Below are 18,048 nucleotides of genomic sequence, written 5' to 3' on the forward strand. Positions count from 1 at the left end.
CGCCCCTGTCCATGTCCCCTCTTGCTTCTCCTGCCACTTGCTCGTACGTAGCACGCTTGTCCAGCCTATTGGCCAGTTAGTTGCTGACGTTGCTCGGCGTAAAATCGCATAACAAATGATGTTTAATGCTGTGGCTGATGAAGCTGAAAAGGCCCCAAACGCATTCCATGTGGCCAAACATGCGTGCAAATGGAATGCCTTTTTGCAGGCATTTTCTACGCGCAGCTCCCGCGCACCCCCGAAACACAGTTTGTTCTTCCTCTTTTTTTTTTGGGCAAAACCTTGTTGAAGAAAACACGCTGCTCATTTGGCTTGATAATTTATTTTCGCATATTAATTTTGGCTCGACTTGTGCGAGCGATATAGTGGGCAATGCACAGACGGTGAGAGAGAAAGAGAGAAGGGGAAAGAAAGGCAAATGAGAAATGTGTGATAAATGAGAGACGCTTAAATGCTCAGGAATACGAGTACTGCCCGCCACAGGCAGGCGGCAGGCGGTAGACGGGCAGGCAGTCAGAGGGCAGAGCACTGAAAATGATTATCCTGCACAGCACACACTCACACTCAGGCACGCACCCCCACATACACATTTAGGATATGAGTGTTTAAGAATTCGAGCATTAATATGGTATCAACATACAATGTTGCACTCTACAATTGTGTACTCAAATCAGGAATTAATACAGACTTAAATTTGTATATCAAGGGCCAACAAATTTTAAAATATTTTTACCGTGTAAAGCCTAAAGCTATTTCAGCTCTATTTTTCAGCATAGAGTTTTTCTCCAAGTGTATTTATATTTATTCCAAAACATTTCGTCGCTTTTCGGCTTAATTGTTTTCCGAGTGCCTGCGGATTTTGAGCGTAATATATAATACATTCTATTTCTATATTCATATACTAGCATGACAGATAAGTCGTATGGACATTGTTTTGCTTGAAAATGTTGCATTTATCAGGCTTAGGCCTTTGATGCTCGACAACAGGCTCCTCATAATTAATGAGCTCTCAAACTGCGCCATTAGGCCAGGAGCTGAACTGTGTCTGGTCTTAGCACGTGCTTGAGGTCAAACATAGTATAATGCCGAGCTGATGTACTTGTCGCTTAAAAGCAATCATCTGAGAGTTATATTGGGAACAGGGAGCCATGTGCACATATATTGTAAAATAAATACATATGTATATATTAAGAGAGGGCTATGCGACAGATAGAGGATGCAATTTTCAATTTCAACCTAATTATTTTACTCTAGTCCAGGTTCGTCTTTGCACATGCCTAAGTAAACACTCGCTCAGTCATCTCATTCACAGAGACTACCTCAAATATGCTTGGTTTATTTGAATTTCCTTTATTCTCGAACCTCTTATTAGCCAGCACAATGGCGGACAAATGTAACAGCTCTTAACTGTTCCCAATTTCCGTTTGGATCAGTGGACGAGTTTTTCATTTTAATGGGCCGTGTTTGCTGATGCTTGACAGCATTTTGTCAATTGGAATTTCACATATATAAGTACTATGTATGTATATATGTATATTGTCATCAAATTGCCTTTCGGCAATGCTCAATCGAAATTCGAGAGAAATCGAAATTTAACTTTGAAACCTTGTGCTTTTTGAAACGTGAAACTCGCCAATTATAGGGTGCAAAAAGCCATGAATAATATGTGTGTAAATCATTGTTTGGGCCAGGCCAAGTGTACGGGGTGTGGCAGAGGCAGAGGTAGGGCCAGGGTAAGGGTGTGAAAATGTTATAAGGTGCTTGTTGTAAGCGCTGCAAGTGCTTTAAATGGCTCTTGCATCAAGTGCAACAGCTGCTGCCGCCGCTGTTTATTCAACGTCATCAGCATTATAGTGATGATGAGCTACATCATTATCAGCTTCATCATCATTGTCTTCTTCATAAGATTCCTTAGCTGTTTGTCCCCGGCATACATTTTCAAGCGTTTTGTTGATGCATGTGTGTGTGTGTGTGTGTGTGTTTGTATTTGTGTTTGTGTGTGGCACGCACTCATTTACAGACTTCGTTTGCATAATAATTTCACTCATTACATTTAGTTGCGCTGCAAGCAGCCCACCGCCCTCTTCCACTCCAACTAAATATGCAGCAGATACATTTATTTGCCAGACGTTGCTGGAGGATTTATGCTTCGCATGTGCCAGCATGTGGCAATTCTTAAGCCAACTATGAGGTCAAGATGCGGCAGCATACCCACTCACACAACACACACACACACATTCGCACAAACACACACACAGACTACCATTAAGTCTGAACGGTTTGTGTGCTGCAGTTTCTTAAACGTTTTCATCATTTTACCCTCTACCCCTTGCACATTTGCAAATGAGGGTATTCTGGGTTTCGTAAATTGATGTAAAGCACAAGAGAAAAGCCTTTTCCGCTTTCTTTAAAAGTATGTTAATCAGCGCCGTCCTTCTCATAATGTAATCATCTTCATCTTAAGGCTGTAAGACTAAGCTGAATATTAATATACGTGTTGCACTTCAGCTGTAATGGTATATAGGAATAGATAGTCGATCACTCTCATGTAGAGTTCCGCTGTTGATATTCGTCTCTCTAGTACTCATCAATTACATAATGTCAATTGTCCGTTCGCAGTTTAATTGATTTGCCAACTTTGGTGACTCGAACTTCTTTTCCATTGAAGCCATTCAAATTGCAATTTGCATACCCGGAGCTGGGCCCACTGTGCGAACTTTGTGCGCAGCATGAACTTTGCGGCTTCTAACGAGCCACATAAAATGTTCCGCATGCCGCATGTCGCATGCCGAATGCCGCATGCCACTTACCACTTTCAAGCCAAGTTCAAAGTGTTGCAGAAAACTTTTGCCTCGCTCAATGTTGTTGCTCGGTTTTGGGCCAGAAGTTGCTTTCCAAATTTTTCTCTTTACCAGTTTGTCGAATTACAAAAATGCAAATTCTTATTTGGCAATGGATTTGGCGAATTGCCTACGTATATATATGTATATATATTTGATTGCTGCTAAATATTGCCTAGTTATAGCTAGATAGAATCATTGTTATGTGAATAATGTGTGGTTTTAGTTTCAGATTGTTGTCTGTATTTTCTTGTTTAAGGCTTAGAAATCCTATTCTTTCCAGAACATTTAACAATCCGTTTTTCGGCTTAGCTTGGCATGAATCGAAGGCCCAGAACAAGTGCCAGTTCTCAGTTGTTTGTTTGTTATTGAATAAACATAGTTGCATGTTCAACTCCACCTTTGCCTAATAGCTCATGTTAATCACATGAGCCAAGCACAACATTCCTTAAGTAAAGCCCTTAAATGCTTTTATTAAATAATCTCCTTATGGCTGCTCGATAATGTACATTCCAATGTATGTATGTATATGTATTTGTGTGCTGCTCAAGTTGCGAGCATTCAGGAGGACTGGTCCGGCATTTCAGCTTCTGTTTCGTTTATTTAATAAATAGCCGACTTTATTCGCAGTCCGTAGTGTCTGTCCGATTCTAAGCTGTCTCTGCAGGAATGCATTTACCGTCGTTCACTTGAACGTCATCTATTTTTATGCGCCATCCTTTTCGCCTTTATAGAACTTTCCATTCCATTCTCGCTGCTCTTTAATCTCGGAACTCAAAGCTAGGAGCTAGATGCTTGGAGCGTGGAGTGTTGCGCCCATTCCCATTCCCAGTTCCAGTTCCTGCCTTGTGGCGCGTTTCCTTTGCAGTTCTTGGATGCAACAGCAATTCACTTAACTTACTCAAGTCGTTGTCGGCATAACTTCCTCACCTCTCTTTCTCTCTATCTCCCTCTCCTTTGCCACTCTCCTTCTGCCTAGCGATGCTCAAAAAGAAAAAAAGAGTGGAATCAGAGAGCTTAAATCCAAGCAGGATAGTCATCCCACACGCTGAGCTCGGCGCTTAGTGTTTTAATGCCAATGCGAACACACATTTTATACAATTTCTTTTATGTACGACAGTGTATACATTTCGAAATCCGTTGGTTCATGCATTTGTACGCTTTATTTAACCATGAAGAGCGGATTGCCAGTGGATCGGGCGTAATTGTGTGGGTTGAGATACTGCCAACTCTAATAAGGGTCGCACAGCAAAAAAAAAAAAAAAAAAATGTAAAAGTAAAAAGTAAAATAAAAACTATTTACAGCTGGCATATGAGACTGCAAATCTATGCCAATGATGCGAAAATGTCTGCAAACTCGCAGCGAAAATAAAAAACGGATTACAGGCGAGCCTCTTGAGACAGACAGTCTCAAAACTTTTCGCACTGCAATAGATTTTGTTTGCTTGAAGTAGAGCAAACTTCTGCTCTGAGTACTTAATGCCCGAACAGCTTTCAGCTACTAAGTATCATTGTCTGCCTTGTACACATTGCTGATTTATTGATTGATTGATGAGACGACCTAAATACGGAGATTTATTATCTATGTCTTTTAAATTATTTGCAATTATAACTTTAATTAATAATAATAGTTATTATTGTTAAAATGGCTTTCATTACAAATTGATTACAGATCATGTATTTTGGTCAATTTCAATGAATATCTATTGAATATACTCAAGAACGAATATACTTTCAGCTTGGTCAATGAACTCACATTACAATAACTGAGAGACTCATTTTGTATGCTTGCTTAAATATTTAAGTCAAATTTCATAATTTAAAAAAATCATTCACAATTATTTACATTTTTACCAAACAATAAAGCAATATATATACATATATATGTACATATTTGATACATATACACAAGAATGGAAATACTTTCGTCTTTCGCACTTCAAATAACCTGTTAGCAATTTCGTTCTTATGGAAATCGTTTAGCACATGCAATGCTAACTCTTTTCTAATAGCCCAAAAGCCCTTTGTAGCTGCTTTATGGGCTTTAGTGAAATTGTTTATAAGTAGACCAACAGCCAGCCAGTTAAACGACTTACAATTTCTCAAGTAGTTGTTAATTGATCTGATTTGAGTGCTTGCCACCTCGCCTCTCTCGCGTTACAAAGAAAGTGAGTGTTTGGTGCGAGAATTCTTGGACTCTGCTGCTGGCTCAGTTGTTCTTTGGATCTGCAGCCGTAAAGAGACTTTGATGCCATGCTGACAGCAATTGCCGTTTTGTACTTGATAGGCGTGGCAGTGGCCAGCAGCAGCAGCAGGAGCAGCAGCTTAAGTAGCTCTCCCGTTAATCATCTACAGCGGTTCAGCAGATCTCTGCTCTTTCCAGCAACCGCCCCAACGCGTGTGCAGTTCATTGGCGGCATTGGCATTCCTGTGGAGGACTTACCCTTTGAGTCCGTTACGTCGGGCTATGTGCTGAAGACGGAATACTTTCTGCCCACCACAGCCGAGGAGATCACCAGAGTTTACCTCAAGCCGCAGCCCATAACAGGCAGAGATCATGTGGGTCATATGGAAGAAGCATCCGGCATGGGCTCCATGTATCGCTGGGTCATCTATCGAGGCATCGAGACGGTTTTACAGAACATAAAGCTACCTGGACGCAGCTGCCTCCTGCGCGTCATTTGCGAACATGCCGCGCTGCCCTTGACTCATGAAAGTGGATTACTGGGTGAGCTGCTGCACATAGTGCTGACTCCATCGAGCTCCTTGGACCACTACGCCCTGCACACCGATCGAGAGTACTTGGTTGCGGAACGCTTTGGCAAACGTGGCGGCAGCTGCGAATCTGCCTATGGACACAAATGCCCGAGCTCTCCCATGGGACTGATCACCGTGTTACTCTGAGTTATTAGTACTATAGGACGATTGTGATCAATTTTCATTATCAGTTGCTACCAACTAGACAATATTCATGCACGGTGCAAAAACAGTGGAATCATTATATATATTTATATATACACTTATATGAATCTTATTTTTGCAACTCAATATAATTTATTTGTTTAATTTTGAGCTACTAACTGTGAAGATCTGTAAATAAAAACTTTTCCCGATTTTCCACGCCCCCAGTAGATAATCAATTTATTTTTTTCCCATTAGATTAATGTAATAATACTCTTGCGGTCCATCTGTCCTTATGAAACTATTTCGGCGCTATCGACGCTAGAAAATTTTCAAAATTTCAAAATTTCTGAATTGTGTCATCTCAAAGAATAAACAATATTGCTGATATATTTACGCCCATTGGGTGGTAAATTTCCAAAATTTTTATTTTCTACAATTTAATTTCTATAACGCTGAATGTCGGGACATACTATTAAGATAGACGAAAATCATACCTGGAAAATCAGTCAAAGAATCATACTCACATTTCGTTTCTATTTTTTCTTGAGCACCTTGAGTTGAACTATTCGTGTGACGTTCTTTAAACGAACATCATTTAGGAAGCGATACGATTGGCAAACGCAAATAACTGTAATGTAAGTGCAAAATACAATCACACAGTCGTGATTCTTCTCCACTTAAGTACGGAATCGATATGTTTAGCGAACATACACTAGCCAAACCGGGAACAACTGAAGCGAAAGAGAACACAAAAAACAAAAACAGGATATATAAAAAAAAAAAAAAAAAAAAACGATTGCAACCCGAATGCGATCGAACTTATTGAAGAACTGATGAAATCGGTTGCTCCCCGAGCCTATGCTCAGAGTGTCAGTGATAGAGGAGTGAGAAGCGGCAAGTATTTATATGCGAGGTCCAATTGTGCAATTTTTAGAGCATTGTCGGTGATAGAGACTTCAATGGTTGAGGAGCAGACTTGAATTTAACGCCATAAAGAACGTGTAAATACCCACTACAGGCGTGGCAACCAACAAGGCAACAAGGTTCGTAGAACCCAACTGCAAAGTATTATTATCATATTGATGTTGGCCAAAAACTATTAAGCTGAAGTGCTACGGCACGACGACACTAGAATTTAATACATGAAATGAAGGCACAGGAATGATTGAGGCGACCCCTACTGTTATATATACAAAACGAGAACAGAGTCACTTGAAAGGCTCTTACTTGTTTTTGCAAATTTTGCAGAGTAATCAGTATTTATAGTCTCCAGGTCGAGGCTTATATCAACTTATATGAATGACATACTGATAGAAATAGAAGACATTGAAGAAATGAAACTCATAAACACAATGCACACAATTCAAATTGACAACTTTTAACAGCTGTGCGAGGTGGATGTTATGTTAATATTAGTTTAGAACTTTCCATGTGAGCTCATTACCATAAACAAACAGTGATATTTAACATCTGTTGTAGCCATTTATCTCATTTCTTTTTTATCACTACACAAAATTTCTCAATATCAGCTATGAAAAGTTTCACACTTTAGAAGCCGACTCTTGTTAGTATCTCATATTTGATAAAGTTTATGTAAATGACTTTACTGATCAGAATCTGAGATAAAAAGTATTAAAGTGATGTGGCCATCAGTTCAGTTCTTGGCGTGATCTTCAATGGGCTTCACCATGCAGCAAACACTTGTGTTCATATCTTTAGCTGCTGTTGGCAGTGCTACAATGATCTATCCAAAGATCGCGCCAACACCCGTTACGTTTATCTGTGCCATTGGCATTCCTGTCGGGGATCTTCCCTTCGAGACCGTCATCTCTGGCTACGCGCTGAGGATGCAGTACTTCCTGCCCAACAATGCGTCAGAGGTTACGAGCGTCTATCTGAGGCCCCAGCCGATTACGGACAGAGGCAACAATGGGAGTGATTTCCAATTGGGCTCAATATATCGGTGGATATTATACAATGGCATTGAGATGATTCTGGAGAAGATGAGTCTGTCTGGGCACAGCTGCCTGCTGCGATTGATCTGCGAGCACGCGGCGTCCCCCTTAAACCATGAGAGTGGCCTTCTGGGCGAGGTACTGCACATCATTCTGACACCTTCGCGCTCCAAGGATCACCTGAGTAGGCACAAGGATCATAGCTATCTGGCAGCAGAGCGCTTGGGCAGGCGTGGAGGCCACTGCGCGGCTGTCTTTGGCCTGAAATGTAAAAGATCGCCCCTAGACTTAATTAGTGTGTTAGTGTAATGAATTTAATTTTAAGAAATCAACATTTTTATAAACGGATAAAATTGCAAATTCATGCAATATTTAAATAATATTCAACCATTATTGATTATCACAGTTATCACAAATCTATGCCAATTGACTTTTGACTGACAACTGACATCTATCTAATGCAATCGATGTTGTTTGGGTCTCACGTGGGCGAAGGTGTGATAATTACATAGTTGATAAACATTTTAATTAGTTTTCGTACGGCCTGTGATTCGCATAGCAAGCAGCATCAATTGTAATTACGCATGCAAGCGATTTCAAGCACACACGACGTATGCGTAATATGCGTGCGATTGAATTTTGTGTGTGGGTGGGTGTGTGGGTGCGGAGTGAGCTGGCGGCTGTGCATGTCAGAGCTGTATATTACACTTAAATTTAAATAGTAAATACAATTTATATGAATTATGTGCCGACTACATGCATTTAATACAAATTCATTTCGACGCCTTCCTCATTAGGTCGACATTCAGAGCACGTACGTATCCAGCCAGCGCCGCTGACTGGCATGTCCTCATCGTAATGGGCTTAAATACTTTGGCACGCAATCGGCTTGTCCATGTGCATGTCCATGTCCAGAGCGCACACAACCGTAAAATAATTACACACACATTGAATAAAACGCGACATGAAACAGAAACAAATCAAACCCCGCTCGGCCTTAGCTCGCTTCTCTTCCTATCGGATGGGCGCTGCTTGGGCCGGAGGCGTGGCTGGACTAACTCAAACCGTTTGCTTTTGGCATTTCAATGCCGTTCGACCAAATGGATTTAATATTAATTAGCTGGCTGACAACGCAAGCGGCAAACCAATTGAGTAAAGTCCTTTTGTAAGGCATTGCGCATACGCTCTGTGGCCCCGGGCGACCTTAGCTCACAGTAAATTAAATCAAAATATTGCCTGGTAAACATGGGGCACAGCTTCATTTGTTGCGGTCTCAAACATATTGTTTGTGTTCATCCCAAAAACAAACATCCTTTCAATATTTTTTTAAACTTTCTGCTACATCAAAACAAAAAGAAAATCATATGATAATTGAATTCAAGCAATAGCAACAGCTAGTACAAAACTTCTCCAGCAGCTGGGAGCTCTTCCGGCTTGGTTTGCCAGCTGTAGCCACTCGTCTTCAATTTAGTCCTAGCCTGAGGGCACTCAAAGCAAGCCAAGGGGTAAACTTGTTTGCTTAATTATTTAGCCAAATGCAAATGAATTTCTCTCTGCCTTTGTGACCCATGTGAACACCGGCTCTCGAGTGCTGCACACTGAAATTCAAGTTAGTTTTTAATCATATTAGTCGAGAACAATGCCCACAAATAACTGACGAAGATTTAATGCTCTCTTAGCAAGTTGAAAGTAAGGTTTTTTTTTTAACAAAATCCAAGTTGTCACATATTTACCAACCTCATATAAATGTATTTTAACAAAAAATAAAAAATAATTATTTGTAATGAATAGTTCGTGAAATTATCTAAAGATCTTGAGTTCTACATATTACGAGTATTATAAAATACCGAACACTATAGACTGCATAATGAAAGTTGGATATATGGAGATGTAGCTCCTAGGCAGTGGAAGTATTTGATTAATCAACAGACAATATTCAATTTGTAGTTCCTTCTTATAATTTTAGGTCTTTTCCTACTGGTCTACAAAAGTTTAATTATAAATTATCTGAAATAAATTAAGCTTATTTTTAATTTCCGATCTTCCAAAAAGAGCGAAATTTTTATTAAGACTTCAAATTGATTTTTTTTTTTTTTGTTCTAAAACTTTAGAATACACCTTTCCGATTTTACTCAACATCAATTATCGTTGACTTATAAACTTATTTATTATTTACATGTAATGTGTTGTCGATACAATGTCTGTATATGTCTATTTTTTCGGGAAAATATTATTACTTGAATAAACGAAGTTATTAAGACGGGGTACTTAAATACGACAAGTCCTTTACTTCGTGATCAAGTATAAAGTTTAGTATTCGAAAAATGTCTTCACTTTAAATTTAAGTTTACATTCATTTCGAGCACTAGCACTAAACTGTTGAGCCTAACTAACATAACTGACGGGTCTGCGGCAATGTAACCTCACGTTTTAAATATCCCAACTCTGCCAAAATAGCTGACTGTGCTGAAAATCCTTTTACACAAACAAATTTTCTTGTTGGTCTGTCACAGTGGAGAGTGCGACGGTGTGTGTGTATGAGTGTGTCTGTGTTAGTGTGTGTGTTGTGTGTTTGTTGTCTGTCAAAGATTTGCAATTTTGCAGTGTGAAATTTATGGGCAGACGTTAAAGATAAACGTGCTGTCATTGATTAACGAGTCCTTGTCGAGCATTTCCGGCCATGGCTAGCAGGAATAACCGCACAGCAGCCACTATGCGATGTTCAGGTTGTGTTTTTTTTGTTTTGTTGGTCTCGGACGATATTTTGGAAAATATTTTGAGTGGAAATGATTGTGCCGAAAACTTAAAAGATAAAACCCTGGCAAAACGGAAGCGCACATAAATCAGTTAGTAAATGTGACTTCCTACTTTTGTCGAATACTTGACGCGCAACAGGGAGGCGGACACAGGACGACGCGTCGGTCCTGTCCTGCTCTGTCCTCTGCTGGGTTGGCCTAGCATAGCCTAGTCTGACCTAAGTGCTGCATGAGCGCAAGAGGTAAAAAGGACCAAAGTCCAATTGCAGCCAGTTGGGGGACTCTTGCTGTGCAAAGGACTGCGGCTTGGCTTAGCAGCACAGGAATGAAGAGGAGGAGACAAATCACAGGATGCCGAACACAGGAGGCAGGACGTAGGACTCTGAAGGAGTGCGCATAGATTGGCAACATTTGATGGCAAAAGTTACGTTCGCATTTATCTTTCGTGCAAGTGTCACTTGTGAGTTTCTTGAACCACAGCCAAAACGAGTAGTGCCGGAGATAAGGAGTAGGAGAGCAAAGGGCGCGGGGGCAACAGCAACAACAACAACAACGCAAACAGCACGTACCACTCCAGCAACAACAGCCAGAACAACAACTATTGCTGGCAGCTACAAAGTGGCCAAGATTCAATGTTAAATATTGTGGCACAACCTTTAAAATTGACTTTAAAAACTGACATTGACAAATGAGCTGACGCAGTGTCGGCCTCAGCAGTGGCACTACACCAGCACCAGCACCGGAACTGGAACAGGAGCACGCTCTACTCAGCGGCGCATTCAATAAACAATTGCCGCACTCAAAATGCAGAAGCTTAATTGTTGTTAATGAAGCACTCAGCAGTCGGCTTAAATGCTCGATAAAAGCCATCGAATAGTGCAGCAGTTCCCTCTGACTCTTATCGATGGGCGTAATTAAATCGTTGTGGTTCCTCTTGCCATTCAGCAAATGGCCCATAAGTGCCGCTCTCAATCATTTGGAACTTTCTTAATGAATATGAGAACGTTTATCATGCGTTTAAGAGGGGTTTTAATATTTTATTTATTATTTATTATTCTCAAAATAAAATTATTTAAAATAATTTGGTGTTTATCAGATAATAAAATCCATTTTCTGATTCGTCACGTCACCAGTTGATATACATATGTATGCATATATGTATTCTTTTTATGCAAATCAATACAGGATTTTATCAATAATATAATAATTAAATTCTTAGTTTCGAGTTATTCAAAGAGTGGAAAATAGTTTTTCTCTATATGTCATACTCTCAATGTGCGTAGGTATATTCGCTATATATTACAGAGTTTGGGCTATCATTGCAATTTCACATTCTTCACTTCAACTATCATGGTTTCAGAAATACCAAAAAAATTTAATTTTCAATTTTCAAAATACTAATTTTTCCATTTTGACTAACTAAACTTGTTTTGATTTACATTTAACAAAACTGTTAAAATTTTAAAATTATTTAATACTCAATAAAAATGAAATAAAAACAAAATTAAATTATTTTACTCCATCTTGTTAAAGTAAATTTGTATCTGGAAGAACGTTACGAAGTGATTTTTATTCGATAACAATGTCACACTGAATACATGCTAGTATTGATAGCTATCGATTATTTATCGATTCACACTTTGGCTGTTTCCACTTTGTACCCCCCTGCGACGCTTCGTACCCAAACTACCGCAATTGATTCACCTGCTGCGTCGTTAATTTCCGCTGCTTCAGTCGCAGCCCGCGGCAGTCGTTGTTAAGTTTTCTTCCGTTCTTGCCAATTTGCATGCATGACATGGTAATTCCCATTCGCAGATCCCGCCCGCAGACTCAGCCCGGCCCCACTGGGTAATTGTGTTGCATCGATGTAATGACAAAATGTTACAACCTGAGCGCAACGTTCGCCATTTGCGCGGTGCGTTGACAAATTGGCTGTCGCTGTCGCTGTCGCTGCCGCTGCCGCAGCTGTTATTGTTGGTCTACCTGGCATGTGTTTGGCGTGTGTTTGGTGTGTGTGCGTAAGTGGGCGTGCTTGTGGTAGACTGGGCGTTTTGAAGTTCATGCTTATGTTGCCGCCTCCCCGCACTAATACAAACACACAGATTTGAATGGCTTTTGCGTGCTTTGATTTATGTGGCTTTAAATAATTTACTATCAAGCACTTGACAGGATTGCCAACTCCTTGTAGACGCGTATCTAGGCTTGTCAGCTTAGCGTGAATTATGGCTCTGTATTTCAGCTGTATTGCAGCTCAGATTATCCGAAAACCCTTAACTATAAAGTAGACGTCGTTCAATTTGGCTGCATATCAGATTTGTCATTTTCTCTGACTTGCGATGTATTTGTTATTTAACAAGTGTATGAAAATATCTTGCTTATATAATATAAATATATTGTAAATCATATATATTATTTTATATCACATACATTTAAATTTTATAAAAATGATATTCAGTTGCGTAAACCTAAATTGATGACAATTAGCTGAATTCAATTAGGCTGACGCCGTTTCCAGTCTAATTAACCTTGCAGTCTGAGAGTTGGCTACAGTGTCTTCGTTAACGCACCTACACATTGCCTCTGCTGATTATCATAATAAAGCGACAGACAGCAGCATCAGCAGTTGTCAGCGCTGTAAATGAGACATTGCTCTACTTTGTTGCAACATTACGTGATGGCAACACGTCGTATGCGCAATATTAATTATTCAATGCGTGGCGTGCAGTTAGGCAAAGCAAAGGGAAACTTTTACTGTTTTCCCTCTCTCTCTCTCTCTCTCTCTTTCTCTATCTGTAGCTGTCTCCATCTCAACTCTGGCCTGTGCTTTGAATTTAAAGTTGAATCTTGAGACAAACACGCGATGCGGCAATAAACGTGCAATTTTCTCAAAATTACAAAAATGTGAGCAAACATTTTATTTGCGCTTTTAACTTGGTTGCCAGTTGCCAGTCGCCTGGCATAAATCTTTTTGCGATTCCTACAGCCAGCTGCTTGGGCTCTTATTTTCATTTCATTTTGTTTGCTTTTCTCGCACATATATACGTACGTATATGTATGTATATATATGCCTCTTTTTCTTTTTTGCGTGTTGCAGTGACAAGAATTTGAATAATTCGCCAAATGTGCCAAGTTGAAATGTTAAAATTCGCATCGCCAGCCGGAAGTTGGCAAGCGTCGGGCTGCTTCCGGTTTGGAATATAACCGAAACTCACGACTGCCAAATGATTGCAAATGAACGACAATCGTCGCCCCACAAGGCGTGGCACCGCTTCAGTTGCTGTTGCTCCTCGCTTGGTTTAATGCATCGTTAAAATTATTTAACGCAATTTCGCTAATGTGTGTCGCAGCCATAAACAGTAGAGACTGTAAAAAAGAAAAAGAAAAAGGACCACGATGTCGACAAAAGCTGCGTCTCATTAGAAGTGTAGCAAAAGAGAAGCGCCTTAGATGTCTGCCTTTAGCCAGCATGCGTTTTCTTTTGTGTCAGCATAAGTAGTTGACAACAGCAACAGTTGCTGATGTTGATGAAGATGATGTTGCTGCTGCTGCTGCTCCTGATTGGTATTGATGACATTGTTGCTGCAGTTGTTAGTGTTGTTGTTACTGCTACTGTTGCTGTTGCTGTTGCTGATGTAGAGAATAACTCTTCATATTATTATTGGTGCCTGCTATGCCTGCTTTTTCGTTGTTATCTCAGGAATTTTTAATAAAAGGCGCTATGCATTGAGAAAATTAATAAGTAGAGGCCACTGCAATGGCGTTTCAGCACGGCATCAGCAGCACGAATAACAGCGACAGCAGCAGAAGCACAATACAAGCAGCAGCAACAATAGCTCAATCAATAACAGCAGCAACACTGGCAGCAGCATGAAGAGCAACAACGACTTATCCATCAGCAGCTGCAATGGCAGCATCACCATATTTAACAGCAGCAAGAGAATCTCCAACAACTCTAGAAGCAGCAATAAAAACAAACACCAACACCAGCAACAACAGGAGCAGCCACATATCCAACATTTAATCCTTCAGCAGCAGCAAAAACGGCAGCAGCACCAACAGCAACAATGCGAGCCACAGTGATAGAAATTTTAATGAGAAGAGCAACAACAACAACATTATCTCTATCAAATTCGGCAGTTGCTGTCGAGCAACAACAGTTTCCATCCACAGTAACAACAATAGAACAGCAACAACAACATTACAATCATTAAACTTTATCTACAGCCGCAGCAACAGCAACAATAGAAGCAACAGCAGCAACAACTGCAATAGCTTTTGTTGTTGCTCAAGAATGGAAACAACAACAACAATATCAATATGCACTCAATCAGTAGCAACAACAACAACAATGGCTGTAGTAGTAACAGAGACAACAACAGTTCCTTCATCAACAACAGCTGAAGCAAAACGAACAACTCTTTCTCGCTCTCTTGCTTTCTCTCCATCGGGAACTGTCAAGTTTGCTGCTTAGGGGCGTTGGCCACGCCCCCAAGCGTAACTGCTGCGTGACTCGAACCTTGCACACTGGAATTTTAAAATACCAAACCATTCGGTGCGTGGAATACTTTCAGCCAGCGGCACAACTATTCCGCAGCACATCCAAAGGAAATTTCCACCCATGGGACAAAGGGGCGGGTAGGCGTGGTGGCCTTTCACCCGCATAGCTATGGATAAGCAATTAGTTGAGTAGTCGACGACTGGCTGATGACACGAACTGAAAATTGTCTAGGTAAAAATCATATAGCACAATGGCATTCGAATGCGTGGAATTGCAGCCATTGCAAGGCAAAACTCATAAATGCTAGCAACTACAGTGATCACCCGGCAACAAGGACATGGCCTACACAAATTCATTCAACATCTTTTTATAGATATCCAGCTATCCTTGCCTTCAACTTTATACAAATTAATGTGGAAATTAATTGATATATTCTATTTTTAGCTGAATGAGACGAAATGAAATTTCCTTTTCGCGCACACCCTCAGAGGGGCTGCACTCAGATGCTTATTATTCTTAAAGGTACCGAAATTGCTTTTTACATGTCATTAGCAATATTAGCATTTAAGAAACATAAACAGTAACCCGAAATGCGCCCAAAACAACAGGCCCAAACGAAATCAATTTGCCGGCACAAATATTTGGTAGCCCTAATACGAGCCCCAAAAATGGTCTAATTATGCGTGGTCATATGTGGGTCAGTTGCCCAATTCAGAGGCAAATATGTAAAGTCTTGCGAACGACCCACGCACGTCTACACGCCCAAAAAAAAAGGTACACACGTATGTACCTGTGTATATGTGAGTGTATAAGTGCGTGTATATGGGAACTGTGTTGTGTGTATAAGTAAACTAACTTTGTTATCTGCTCGTTCATCTAGTTCTATTTCTGATGTAAATTTATTTAGTTGCCACCAGTTGAACTAAGCTCAACTCTAATAGACTCGTCACAAAGGTCTGTTGCCAAGTGTAGGACATTGTTAGTAGGGCCGACAGATCCTACACGAGATGAGATGAAGTACAAGTAGATAAGTGTCAAATGGAAAGGGACCGTCGCTTTATCCGGAGGACACTATAACCATATAAGTTATAACCGGACTTCACTCTAATTGGCTTATCTACATATATAGAAATGTGACATAAGGAGACATCATGCAATAACACATATTGCTAATGCAAAAATAAATTGAGTTTCAGTTTAAGAGGTAGCAAAATTAGTGATTATTTGTAATAGATCCTATATAAAGCATATATGTATTCGAAATCGTAGAACTCAAATTAGAAGAATAAATCAACAAAATAGAGACAAGGGCACACAAATAAACTGACAACAAGGCTAATCCGAAAAGGCAGAAAAGGGTTACACACTCGCACACACAAACACACTCACACGTATTAAGAACAGCTGTGTCCACGTAAGCCACTTATACAAGGACGAGCAGAGAGCCTGAAGCCTGGGCTGCTGCTCAAAATGGTTGGGACCGTGTTTAATTGAGTTTGAAATAGGTGCCAGTTATTTTAGTCTTTTTTTTGGGAACTATTCTGCCAGGGATACGCCGACGCATGAAATTGGCTTAATTTTAAGTGCTGTTGTGTGTGTGTGTATAATCCCGCTATCACTAAGTGGATTTCCGCCTAACTGCATACGCACCTTTTTTTGTACAAGTTAATTAGGCTAACGCGCTGTGCCCTTTGCGGCTTAGGTTGGAGCTGAACAATTCGTTGACTTTCAAATAAATTTGATTTTAATTTAGCAACAGAACATGCTGAATATGATGTCGAGAGTGCTCTGATTGAGATTTTTAAATTCTACCCCACTTGGCATTGTAATATGCCAATTTATGTGCGCCCCTTCCGCAATCCTTTTGCCAAATTCATTTATTTCAATTGTTGTTGAAGCCCCAAAAGCTGGATAAAAAAAAAAAAACAAAAAAACAAAAAAATTCCGTTGTCTACTATACGGCGTAATAAGCAGTTTTTATGCAGCGCACATTGTGTGACTGGCGTTTTTATTGTTTCCGGCCGCATTCGAACTGTCAGATGACAGTGGGACCAAAATTCCCATTAATACGAACACATTTGATCGATTTTATATGGATAATCTTTAGCTTCGCACAAATAAGAAACGAAACTTATTTATTTCATTGAATTAATCTTTTCAGTTCCCCCATTAGAAACAAATTGTTGCTGTCCCACTGTGCGCGACTGCCTGCTACCAGAGGGGGCGGATGCGACGTCAATGGGCGTGTCGGGTACGCGTATTTGCCGACTTTTCAAACGGCGCAAACTTTTTGTCTACATTCGTTTCATTTTATAACCCCGCAACCGAATAAAACAAAACAAAAGTTTTTCAACTTTTTGGATTGTGGGCCTTTTGCTGCCTCGCGTTTTGTTTAGCATCTGACTGCGAACAGTCCGCGAGAGTCTGTCTCTTGACTTATTTTTATGACTGTCTGTCGATGTGCACCCTAAACAGAATGCCACCCAGCCCCAACCCCATCCCACCCTCTTTCTGCCATTTGGCGTCCAAATTACTTACAAAGTACTTATTTGCCTATTTGAAAAGCCATTCGCATAAATGCCAACAGCAATACAAGGATGGGAATTAGCTTAAAGTCCATGAAGGATAAGTGTAGGAGAAAGCGGGACAGAGAGTGAAAGAAAGCGAGAGGCGGTGAAGTCTTTCTTAAGAAATGTAATAAAATTAGTTCGAAAGTGAAGCTGTATAAACAACTACCTGATAAACGTAATGTTAGACTGTTTTAGGATGATAGAATGTGGATAGAGTGGGGTGTTGACGGCTGTGTAATACTCCCTGTCACTTAAAAAATAGCCAAAAAACATAAGTTAGGCTGGCATCCAGGTAATTTAAATTTAAATAAATTTTTTTTAAGTTTTTGATGAATCTTTACTCCAAAATTAAATTTGATATAATTTTTTAATTCTTTATTTTATTTTATTGTATTTTTTTAAATTTTATTTATTTATTTTATTTATTTAATTTATCTATGTATTTATTTCGTTTTATTTATTTATTTTTATTTTATTTATTTTTTTTTTTTTACAAATTTGTTAGGAATTTTTTCCAAATTTCGT

General features: G+C 39.8%; 2 protein-coding genes across 2 annotated transcripts; both read left to right on the plus strand.

Annotated features, from left to right (window-relative positions):
* The first annotated feature begins 4,682 nt into the window (after positions 1 to 4,682).
* On the plus strand, positions 4,683 to 5,939 carry LOC6572520. The gene has a single exon (XM_001998591.4). The coding sequence runs from the start codon at positions 5,094 to 5,096 to the stop codon at positions 5,742 to 5,744; it is 651 nt and encodes a 216-aa protein (XP_001998627.1). The 5' UTR covers positions 4,683 to 5,093; the 3' UTR covers positions 5,745 to 5,939.
* A 1,493-nt stretch (positions 5,940 to 7,432) lies between these two features.
* On the plus strand, positions 7,433 to 8,008 carry LOC6572519. The gene has a single exon (XM_001998590.2). It carries the CDS (start codon positions 7,433 to 7,435, stop codon positions 8,006 to 8,008), a length of 576 nt encoding a protein of 191 aa, XP_001998626.2.
* Positions 8,009 to 18,048: the final 10,040 nt, after the last annotated feature.

Source organism: Drosophila mojavensis, unplaced genomic scaffold (genome assembly GCF_018153725.1).
Source record: "Drosophila mojavensis isolate 15081-1352.22 unplaced genomic scaffold, ASM1815372v1 contig_19, whole genome shotgun sequence".
NCBI lineage: Eukaryota > Metazoa > Arthropoda > Insecta > Diptera > Drosophilidae > Drosophila > Drosophila mojavensis.